The 12,837-nt window shown below is 34.2% G+C and overlaps 1 protein-coding gene across 3 annotated transcripts in view; it reads right to left on the bottom strand.

Annotated features, from left to right (window-relative positions):
* The window catches only part of CSMD3 (CUB and Sushi multiple domains 3), a 1,252,643-nt gene that overhangs the window by 127,938 nt on the left and 1,111,868 nt on the right, over nt 1-12,837 (bottom strand). For all 3 annotated transcript variants that reach the window (XM_049632997.1, XM_049632998.1, XM_049632999.1), the window contains 2 exons: nt 7,840-7,958; nt 6,633-6,702 (listed from right to left, as the gene is read on the bottom strand). In XM_049632997.1, coding sequence (XP_049488954.1) covers nt 6,633-6,702; nt 7,840-7,958 — 189 coding nt within the window. The remainder of the gene's footprint in view (nt 1-6,632; nt 6,703-7,839; nt 7,959-12,837) is intronic.

Raw genomic sequence — 12,837 nt, 5'->3', positions numbered from 1 at the left:
AAATGCGCCAACCAAAAGACATAGGGTATCAGAATGGATAAAAAAACAAGACTCATCTATTTGCTGTCTACAAGAGACTCATTTTAGATCTGAGGACACCTTTAGATTGAGAGAGAGGGGATGGATAACTATGTATCATGCTACTGGAAGCCAAAAGAAAGCTGGAGTAGCCATACTTATATCAGACAAACTAGACTTTAAATTAACTGTAAATTAGCTGTAACAAGAGATGAAGAAGGGCATTATATAATAATTACAGGGTCTATCCATGAGAAGAGCTAAAAGGTATAAATGTCTATGCGCCGAATACGGGAGCCCCCAATATATAAAACAATTACTCATAAACATAAGCAACCTTATGGATAAGAATGTGGTAATTGCAGGGGACTTTAACACTCCACTTACAGAAATGGATAGATCATCTAGACACAAGGTCAATAAAGAAACAAGGGCCCTGAATGATACATTGGATCAGATGGACTTGACAGATACATTTAGAACTCTGCATCCCAAAGCAACAGAATATACTTTCTTCTCGAGTGCACATGGTACATTCTCCAAGATAGATCATATACTGGGTCACAAAACAGCCCTTCATAAGTTTACAAGAATTGAAATCATACCATGCATACTTTCAGACCACAATACTATGAAGCTTGAAATCAACCACAGGAAAAAGTCTGAAAAACCTCCAAAAGCATGGAGGTTAAAGAACACCCTACTAAAGAATGAGTGGGTCAACCAGGCAATTAGAGAAGAAATTAAAAAATATATGGAAATAAATGAAAATGAAAATACAACAATCCAAATGCTTTGGGACGCAGCGAAGGCAGTTCTGAGAGGAAAATACATTGCAACCCAGGCCTACCTCCAGAAACAAGAAAAATCCCAAATACAAAATCTAACAGCACACCTAAAGGAAATAGAAGCAGAACAACAAAGGCAGCCTAAACCCAGCAGAAGAAGAGAAATAATAAAGGTCAGAACAGAAATAGACAATATAGAATCTAAAAAAACTGTAGAGCAGATCAACGAAACCAAGAGTTGTTTTTTTGAAAAAATAAACAAAATTGACAAACCTCTAGCCAGGCTTCTCAAAAAGAAAAGGGAGATGACCCAAATAGATAAAATCATGAATGAAAATGGAATTATTACAACCAGTCCCTCAGAGATACAAGCAATTATCAGGGAATACTATGAAAAAATATATGCCAACAAATTGGACAACCTAGAAGAAATGGACAAATTCCTAAACACCCACACTCTTCCAAAACTTAATCAGGAGGAAATAGAAAGCTTGAACAGACCCATAACCAGTGAAGAAATTGAATCAGTCATCAAAAATCTCCCAACAAATAAGAGTCCATGACCAGATGGCTTCCCAGGGGAGTTCTACCAGATGTTTAAAGCAGAGATAATACCTATCCTTCTCAAGCTATTCCAAGAAATAGAAAGGGAAGGAAAACTTCCAGACTCATTCTATGTAGCCAGTATTACTTTGATTCCTAAACCAGACAGAGACTCAGTAAAAAAAGAGAACTACAGACCAATATCCCTGATGAATATGGATGCAAAAATTCTCAATAAGATGCGAGAAAATCTAATTCAACAGCATATAAAACAAATTATTCACCATGATCAAGTGGGATTCATTCCTGGGCTGCAGGGCTGGTTCAACATTTGCAAATCAATCAACATGATACATCACATTAATAAAAGAAAAGATAAGAACCATATGATCCTGTCAATCGATGCAGAAAAGGCCTTTGACAAAATCCAGCACCCTTTCTTAATAAAAACCCTTGAGAAAGTCGGGATAGAAGGAACATACTTAAACATCATAAAAGCCATTTATGAAAAGCCCACAGCTAACATCATCCTCAATGGGGAAAAACTGAGAGCTTTTCCCCTGAGATCAGGAACACGACAGGGATGCCCACTCACACCGCTGTTGTTTAACATACTGTTGGAAGTTCTAGCATCAGCAATCAGACAACAAAAGGAAATCAAAGGCATCAAAATTGGCAAAGATGAAGTCAAGCTTTCACTTTTTGCAGATGACATGATATTATACATGGAAAATCCGATAGACTCCACCAAAAGTCTGCTAGAACTGATACATGAATTCAGCACAGTTGCAGGATACAAAATCAATGTACAGAAATCAGTTGCATTCTTATACACTAACAATGAAGCAACAGAAAGACAAATGAAGAAACTGATCCCATTCACAATTGCACCAAGAAGCATAAAATACCTAGGAATAAATCTAACCAAAGATGTAAAAGATCTGTATGCTGAAAACTATAGAAAGCTTATGAAGGAAATTGAAGAAGATATAAAGAAATGGAAAAACATTCCATGCTGATGGATTGGAAGAATAAATATTGTCAAAATGTCAATACTACCCAAAGCTATTTACACATTCAATGCAATCCCAATCAAAATTGCACCAGCATTCTTCTCGAGACTAGAACAAGCAATCCTAAAATTCATATGGAACCACAAAAGGCCCCGAATAGCCAAAGTAATTTTGAAGAAGACGACCAGAGCAGGAGGCATCACAATCCCAGACTTTAGCCTCTACTACAAAGCTGTCATCATCAAGACAGCATGGTATTGGCACAAAAACAGACACATAGACCAATGGAATAGAATAGAAACCCCAGAACTTGACCCACAAATGTATGGCCAGCTAATCTTTGACAAAGCAGGAAAGAATATCCAATGGAAAAAAGACAGTCTCTTTAACAAATGGTGCTGGGAGAACTGGACAGCAACATGCAGAAGGTTGAAACTAGACCACTTTCTCACACCATTCACAAAAATAAACTCAAAATGGATAAAGGACCTGAATGTGAGACAGAAAACCATCAAAACCCTAGAGGAGAAAGCAGGAAAAGACCTCTCTGACCTCAGCCGTAGCAATCTCTTACTCGACACATCCCCACAGGCAAGGGAATTAAAAGCAAAAATGAATTACTGGGATCTTATGAAGATAAAAAGGTTCTGCACAGCAAAGGAAACAACCAACAAAACTAAAAGGCAACCAACGGAATGGGAAAAGATATTTGCAAATGACATATCGGACAAAGGGCTAGGATCCAAAATCTATAAAGAGCTCACCAAACTCCACACCCAAAAAACAAATAACCCAGTGAAGAAATGGGCAGAAAACATGAATAGACACTTCTCTAAAGAAGACATCCGGATGGCCAACAGGCACATGAAAAGATGCTCAACATTGCTCCTTATCAGGGAAATACAAATCAAAACCACACTCAGATATCACCTCACGCCAGACAGAGTGGCCAAAATGAACAAATCAGGAGACTATAGATGCTGGAGAGGATGTGGAGAAACAGGAACCCTCTTGCACTGTTGGTGGGAATGCAAATTGGGGCAGCCACTCTGGAAAACAGTGTGGATGTTCCTCAGAAAATTAAAAATAGACCTACCCTATGACCCAGCAATAGCACTGCTAGGAATTTACCCAAGGGATACAGGAGTACTGATGCATAGGAGCACTTGTACCCCAATGTTTATAGCAGCACTCTCAACAATAGCCAAATTATGGCAAGAGCCTAAATGTCCATCAACTGATGAATGGATAAAGAAATTGTGGTTTATATACACAATGGAGTACTACGTGGCAATGAGAAAGAATGAAATATGGCCCTTTGCTAAGTGATGCTAAGTGAAATAAGCCATACAGAGAAAGACAGATACCATATGGTTTCACTCTTATGTGGATCCTGAGAAACTTAACAGAAACCCATGGGGGAGGGGAAGGAAAAAAAAAAAGTTAGAGAGGGAGGGAGCCAAACCCTAAGAGACTCTTAAAAACTGAGAACAACCTGAGGGTTGATGGGGGGTGGGAGGGAGGGAAGGGTGGGTGATGGGTATTGAGGAGGGCACCTTTTGGGATGAGCACTGGGTATTGTATGGAAACGAATTTGACAATAAATTTCATATATTGAAAAAAAAAAAAAAGAAAGACAAAAACCTAAACTCTATGAAGAGAAAATAACCACACAAATTAGACTATGCTGTGTGCCATGAAGCTATTTTAAATATCAAATTTTTGTGGGGCTTCTAGGTGGCTCAGTTGGACACATGATCTCATGAGTTGTGGGTTCGAGCCCCACAGCAAGTTCCATGCTGAATGCTTGCTCAGAGCCTGGAGCCTGCTTCAGATTCTGTGTCTCTGCCCCCACCCCCCACTTATGCTCTGTCTCACTTTATCTCTCAAAAATAAATAAATGTAAAAAAAAATTTTTAATATCAAATTTTTGAAAACATGCTATGGTATGGAAACTTATTCTAACTTAATGTCAAGGAAGAGTATATATTATATATAAAATATATAAAGTGTGTGTATCTCTACCTCTCTCTTTCTCTTCATATACATACATATATATATATATATATGTATATATATGTATGTATATATATATACATACACACACATATCTGTAGCATGCTAAAACTTTATTTTAATTCATTCCTTAAGCAATATTTATTAATTAGTGTTCTAGACACTGGGGATATAGTAATTAACAGGTCTAAACTCTCTGTTTTCATATCAGCAAAATATATATGCCATTTATTTTGTTGTCTGTACCTTTTTATATTCCCAATTTTTTATACTTAATAGGATACACACACACATAACACACACACATAATTGACATTACATATTTAAATTTTTACAATAGGCATTATATACATATAATTTTATAATTGAAATTATAAAATCAACATTATAATTGACTTGTAAATTATTTGACACCTAAAGAGAAATATCTTCTAAAAAATATCATCCAATCTAAAATCTAAATGCTTTTGGGGTCCCTGGGTGGCTCAGATGGTAAGTGTCCGAGTTCAGCTCAGGTCATGATCTCGCGGTTCATGACTTTGAGCCCCACGTGGGGCTCTGTGCTGACAGCTCAGAGCCTGGAGCCTGCTTCGGATTCTGTGTCTCGTTCTCTCTCTGCTCCTTCCCCACTCACACTCTGTCTCTCTCTCAAAAAGAAACAAACATCAAAAAATAATAATAATAAAATAAAATAAAATCTAAATGCTTTCAATATCTTTGGGTAATTAAGACCATCCTTGCTTCTAGACATATTTTCCAGTAGTCTCAACAGAAATAGTACACCTGGTACATAGGCATAGATTGACTTGTCTTTGCCCTATATTCATATGTTAAAGCCTTCACACATTATCTGACTATATTTGGAATTCAGGCTTCTAAGGAGGTAATCAAAGTTATATGAAATTATAAGGGTGGAGCCCTAATTTGATAGTACTACTATCCTTATAAGACACTAGAGGGACACCTGGGGGGCTCAGTTGGTTAAGCATTCTACTTGGTTTCGGCTCAGGTCTTGATCTTATGGTTCATGAGTTCTAGCCCCACATCAGGCTCTGCACTGACAGTGAAGAGCCTGCTTGGGATTCTCTCTCTCCCTCTCTCTCTGCTCCATCCCTGCTCTTTCTCTCTCTCCCAATAAATAAAAAATAAACTCTAAAACAAAAAAGGAAACAAACGGAAAAAAAAGAGAAAAGACACCATGTGAAGATGCAGGGAGAATATGGTCATTTACAAGCCGAGGAGAGAGGCCTCAGGAGAAAACAACCTTGCCAGCACCTTGCTTTTGGATTTCTAGCTTCTAGAACTGAGAGCAAATACATTTTTGTTGCCTAACCCAACCAGTCTGTGGTATTCTGTTAAGGCAGCCCAAACAAATACAATACAGAGGTAAGTCATAGAAGTCACACAAATTCTTTTGTTTTTGCCCATTTTCCTACTCAAAAAAAGGCTATCTACTACATATATTTATCTTAATTACACTTACCATCTAAAACTCTGTTTAAGTTTTATGGGCTGACTATGTTTCCCAATGACTTGGGTCAACATCATCTCATCTTCCTGAAATTCCATCATGTAGTCAATGGTAGAACTAAATTACTCTTTTATTTCATGTCTTTTATTTCTACCACTCTAAATGGTAAATAAATGATTTAAAGATAGGGATCACACCTCATATTTCTTTCTCAGATACTCTGTAGAGCCCAGGATATTAATGGTTGCATACAGATACTAGAAATGAGGAAGAGAAAAAAACATGAAAAAGTGGACAGAAATGACTGGAAGCAGCAATAAGTTAGGGCACAAATTGGGTCCATTCTTTCTAAGATCCAAGTGCCATTTTGATATATTCCATATCTAAATCACCTGTCACTACTGAAGACATCTCAAGGACTGTCATGCTCCCTTGGTACACTCCAGATTCCTTATTGTTTCCGGCTTAATAGCAAGCAATGAATATTTACTTACTTTCCTGATCTATGGGTATTTCTATCATAGCATACTGAGAAAAAGTTCTAAGGATCAAACAATCTAGTAACTTTTCTCAATTTCTGAAGTCATCCATTGATGTTGAAGTTTGAGTTAAAAATTCTAAACATGTAAAATAAATTTTAAAAAGACATGAAATGTTTATCTCAAAATATAATTTCCATAAAACTTGACAAAAGGCAAACTATATGTTTGAAGAACGTTATATACAGGGTGTGTCTTTAAAATTTGATAAAGCTTATAAATGAGTTACAATTCCTCAACTTACCCAAACAAATTGGGATTGGATAATTCCATCTTCTTACAGGTCCAGGCATACATGTAATATGAGAATGACCCTATATAAACAAGACAGTACAGTTCAGTACTCACTTTAAAAAGACTGAATTAAACATAGCAAACTTAATATCATAAAAACAAGCTTAGATATATATTTTCATTTCTTATATTTTCAAACTTTTACTGGAATTTTCTTTAAAAAAAAGTCATGGTAAAAAATTGTTAAAAACATTGAATGAAATAACCACATATGTTACTGTTTATAATAAATTGCTATAATATTCAAGGTGAGATAGGTTAAAGCATAATTTAAAAACATTTAATAAAAATATTAAAACAAGTCAATTAAGGTATATAAATTTTAAATTAAAATATAAAGTCCAGAAAGATCTGATTGTTCTTCTGAGACTAATAATTTGTAATACAACTTTAAAGACTCTAAATTATTAATTTTTAACTTTGCTTCCTCTAAGGAGTTTATTTACTTAACATATGAAATAGTTTTTGCCTCATATTTTTTCTCAATTTTTTAGTAGGTCTTTAGAGAGATTTTTATGCAACCATAAATTTGAGACCCTCTAAAATGTATTTGTAGTCGATTTTTACTAATTTGGGGAATTTATTTACATGGAAGTTTCATTTAATGCTTTAAGTAGCACTTTGTTTTTATTTTCAAATCTAAAAGATTCTAAAAGATGCAGGAGTTCAGTTGTTACATCCTATGCGAATAGAAAGAAAAGTGTGAAGTAAATATTAATTTTGATTCAAATTTAAGTTTTGGTCCCTTGCAAACAAAACCTATTTAGTCCAGGAGCTCTTGGGTGGCTCAGCTGGTTATGCAGACTCGATTTGGGCTCAGGTCATGATCTCACGATTCGTGGGTTTGAGCCTCACATCAGGCACTGCACTGTCAGTGCAGGGCCTGCTTGGGATACTTTCTCCCCCTCTTTCTGACCCTCCCCTGCTCTCTCTCTCTCTTTCTCAAAATACATAAACTTAAAAAAAAAACCATTTAATCCATTCCAGTAATTTCTCTCATGAATAAGTTTTATGAAAAAATTTAATACCTTTGACTTGGTATGCTACATGGTCTGAAATCAATATTTTTTGAAACTTGTGGATTATCAATCATTGTTCTGTTAAAATATTCTGAAAAAGCAATGCATATCAAAACTATAATTTAAAAGTCATCTTACCTGAAGAGAATATCCTTGATCACACTGAAAGGACACAACATCACCAACCATATATCTGTCTCCAATTTTCATTCCACTGCTGGGAGTCTGCGGTTCAGGACAGGAATCCAAACCAATTGCTGAGAAATATAAAGATAATAGCATAAGTAACTTTCAAGTAACGAATGCTTAAATTATGCATATTAAATTACCAAAATTGAATATCATTATCATTAAAACTAGATTTTACATTGGGACGTTAAGAATGTTCTGTGAATAATATTTAAGTGAACAAGATTTAACTGTAGTTGTTAAAAGCAATGTGCTTTGGAACTATACCATAAAACTATTTCTTTGGATTTTCATGGCACCAACCATTAAATAGCTCTGTGATTACGCTTAAAGTCTTTTTTAACTCCCAGCCTAAATGTCTTCTACTGTAAAACAAAAATTAAAAATTCTTTTAAAAACTTCCTAGATAAAAAAGAAATAATAATTTATTGTGAGAGTAGAATGAAATTATATTTCTAAAGTATTCTTTTTTTTTTTTAATGCTTATTTCTGAGACAGAGAGACAGAGCATGAGCAGGGGAGGCGCTGAGAGATGGAGAGACACAGAATCTGAAGCAGGCTCCAGGCTCCGAGCTGTCAGCACAGAGCCCGACGCGGGGCTCGAACTCACGGACTGCGAGATCGTGACCTGAGCCGAAGTCGGACGCTCAACCGGCTGAGCCACCCAGGCGCCCCATCTAAAGTATTCTTAATAAAATAACTAAAAAACTATTTGCTATTTTGTCCATATCACCTGGTTCCTTCCTCCTTAATATAGAATTGACTTTTTAATTTATGAGACACATTTTTAAGTTACTTATTACACGTAAAATTTTTAAATGTATTTTTAAGGAAGATTTGTTGTCCAAATATATTATAAATAAAAAGGAGAAAAACATATAGCTTATTGAGACCTGAAAAGTTTTCGTGACACTTGAAATCAGTTATTTCTGAAGGGGAGACAATTATATAATTCAAAACACTTCCATTATTTTCACATTAACAATATATTTTTCAATATATGGGGACAAATACATACTAAATGTTAAGCTGTTTTCCTAAAATAAAGTCTTAAAAATTAATTTTTTGCCAAAATATTTTTTTCAAACATGTGAATGTACTACTATTATAAACTTTTTATTTTCTTTTTTTAAATATAATTTATTGTCAAGTTAGCTAACATACAATATATACAGTGTGCTCTTGGCTTTGGGGATAGATTCCTGTGATTCATTGCTTACATACAACACCCAGTGCTCATCCCAACAAGTGCCCTCCTCAATACCCATCATCCATTTTCCCCTCCTTCCTGCCCCTCCCCCCCTCATCAGCCCTCAGTTAGTTCTCTGTATTTAAGAGTCTCTTAGAGTTTGCCTCCCTTTCTGTTTGAAACTATTTTTCCCCTTTCCTTCTCCCACGGTCTTCTGTTAAATTTCTCAAGTTCCACATATGAGTGAAAACATATGATATCTGTCTTTCTCTGACTGACTTATATTTTCAGTAAAAGCCAATGTTTATTACCCTTTTCTTTGCAATCCACATTTTGAAGCTAATCTAATGCATATTTAAATTATAAGAATAAGTAGTCACCACTGCAAAGTCATTATACATATGTTCTTTTCATGAAAAAACATTAAAAATTAAATCCTAAACAATTACAGTACTTCAGACATTCTTTCACTCCTTGATATTTCTCTCTGATGGATGCTCTCATAGCACTACTTTCTACATTCTTTTGTGATGCTTAGTATAAACTAATAATGAATACATAATTATGTAATTAGTTCTTCAATATTTGTTTCCCCTCTGAGAATAGAAACTCTTAAGGGCAGCTTAGAGCACAGCATCTTAAGGACACATTCAATAAACATCAGTTGACTGGATGAATGAAGAGTATGGAAAACAAAGCGAATCTTTGTTTTGATAATTTCTTAATAGATACTAATGTCTACCCCTGCAAATGAAAAATGCTTTCTCTGCCTAATAATACAATGGTCAGAGTAGCTAAAAACCATGCCAAATTAGGTCACATTTAAGGACAGAAAATGACAGGAGAGCACTATCTTTATAGAATTATGATTAGATCAGAAAGGAAGGCAGTAAAGAGGAAGAGTAAATTGGTCATTTGGGAGTGCACTTGAGGCAATCCTAGAGGAGGCTAGAGTAGTCCATGGACTGGAATTCCAATGCCCTGTGCTTCAGTTAAGTAGGTCTCTAAACATATATCATGTTCCATATCTCTTGATTTTTTTGAAATCTTGAATTTCTGGACCAAGGCAAGATAAGTTATCATTACATTGTGACCTACTTTAAAAATTTTAAGGTTTCATGTCTTGCTTCCCCAACTAGATTTTAGGATCTAAGAAGTGAAAGAAACTGTCTTATATTTGTTTTAATCTCATTTAATACCTACTAATGGGCCTTACACATTACATTTACCTGACTTCATGGAGCCCTTTTCAAGAATGAATGAGTATCCCAAAAAAGTGATTTATGATATAAACATACATGTCTTATAAATAAGATTTCACCTCCCTTTGATACAATCTTAGTTTTTAGGGAGTCCCGAACAGTACTTCTATTACTCTTTACTGCTAAGGTCATTCTTACAGTCATTCTTACTGAGAAGGCCAAATTTTGCACATGTTCATTTTTCTTTTCTATCAAGTACTTCATTCAGAGTCATATACACAGAAAACTATTAATATACAGAAGTGGTGATTTCCTTTTCTGAGAGGAGAACAAAACAAAACTATGGTATAGTGATGCTATAGAGTATTGAGAGCTTTATTGTTAAGTGAGGTTTATATATAATATATATGGACATAGTAAAATATTTTATAAGTTTTAACTTTAAAATGTGATACAAAAATCAATAAACTATGTAATAGCGATTTTATAAGTTAAAATTATATATATATACATATATATATACATATATACATATATATGAACAGAGAAAAATGAGTAAAAGGAAATATGCCAAATATTAGTATAGGTTAGGGTTCTTTATTATGAGATTATTGGCGATTTGTATGCCTTTCCTTGAATGTTCCTGTATTTCCGAAATTTTTATAATTTGGAATGAATTTTTAATTAATAAAATTCCTCATCTATTAGATGAATTAGTACTAGTAGCGAATTTGAGGGTAAAAGTACATATTCCCGTCTATTGTTTAAGACACTGAGTTAGGAAAAAAAAAGAGATTGAGTTGGACCAGCTAATCTGTTGAATATGATTGTTTCAAGGTAGAAAGCAAGGTGATGAGGTAATCAGATAAGCAGAAGTCACTGACGGCTCTCTCATTTTTTTGCAGCCAATTATTTTATGTACACTAAAGAAGATAAAACATAAATATCTGAAATCTTAAAGTTCATATTTTACATTTTTTTATTTGAACAAATAAACCTCTGAGTGATTAAATAGCAATTTTAAAGTAGCTAGATTTATGGTGGTGATTACTCATAATGGATATAAAGGTTGAATCACTATGCTGTCCACCTGGAACTAACATGATCTCGTATGTCAATGACCCTTCAACTTAAAAACTCTTCAAAAAGTCTTCTTTGAGAATTATTTTCACTTCTTTATAAGTAACAAAATCAATAGATTATTAGAATCAACAAAGAAAAGAGAATTTTTATAAAAATACTGTAAAGGATTCTCTTGTTTAACGAAGGCAATCAAAATATTGAGTCATTTGCAGCTTTATGAGTGTAAATTTTGGTGTTGGCAATCAAAGATACTCTCTGGGTGAATTTTTGAAATGAGAATTGGATCAATTGATCTGCTTTTGTAGCCAAAAACAAACAGAAATGAATCCAGCAACAAATCCATATCAAAAATTGCACAGAGTTCTGTCTGCTGTCAAATTACAGTAGGCAGTTACCCTGAATGAAAATGCCAAAACCTCAGTTCTTTACATTTCCAACATTTATTTATAACCATTTATGTATAACCCAAAACTATTCTTTCCAATCTGTTCACAAGGCAATCAATCTGCAGTAGAAAATGCTCTTAATCATAAATCATATCATTTATATCTGATCATTCTGACTATATGTATGTATATATCATATATATGTGATATACATAAATGATAAAATGTTAAATAGAATCTGACATAAGTAATTACTGAGGATCTGTTGTGTACTTTGTATACATATTTAATATATATATAATATATTATATTATAAATATATATATATTACTGCCCAGAATTCCATAATGATTTTAATTAGTTTTAATGCATCAAGAGAGGCAGACAGGAAGAAGACGAAAGCTTAATTACTGCTAAGATTCCTGGTAAATTGTTTTGTAAGAGGAAAAACTCCTTCACGAATTTGACATGACAACCTATGTATAAATTTATTGAAAATCAAGACCAAAATATTGGAACTGCATACATGTAAGAAAGGAGCAGGAATGGAATCGTGTCTTTGCACAAAGGTTGTATTCGGTGATAGCAAAGTCTTGTTATTTTAAATGTATTTCATGTCTTCAATTTTAAATCTTACTCTAAATAGTGGATTCAAGATAACTATTATTTCTATGTTTATACAACATATGAGGGATTTTTTTTAAATACACTAGAATCGCCATTTGGCATTCCACATTTATCATTATAATATAACTGTCTGAAAAAAACACAGAAGTTGGTGACAATCAAAGAATGAATCCAATATGAGCTGGAGTACTCGTTTGAGGACTTGTAGAAAACTCCAATGGCAAGCACACAGACTTTGTTCTGGTATAATGTATGTTGGAATTGATTAATTAATCTGGTAAACACATATTTGCCAAATACCTATTATGAAACATGTAACTTGAATGTTGGTAAGCAAGTTTTTTCAGAAGGAACAATTCTGACTTAATAGTCACTGATGAGCAGCAGTGGGTCAGGAACACATTGTGATGTACGGACTTCACTCGCATTTACGTTAATCCGTAAATTTTTACTTACTTAC

The sequence above is a fragment of the Panthera uncia genome, chromosome F2, assembly GCF_023721935.1.
Source record: "Panthera uncia isolate 11264 chromosome F2, Puncia_PCG_1.0, whole genome shotgun sequence".
In the NCBI taxonomy this organism is placed as follows: domain Eukaryota; kingdom Metazoa; phylum Chordata; class Mammalia; order Carnivora; family Felidae; genus Panthera; species Panthera uncia.
This window is presented reverse-complemented; position numbering and strand designations above follow the sequence as displayed.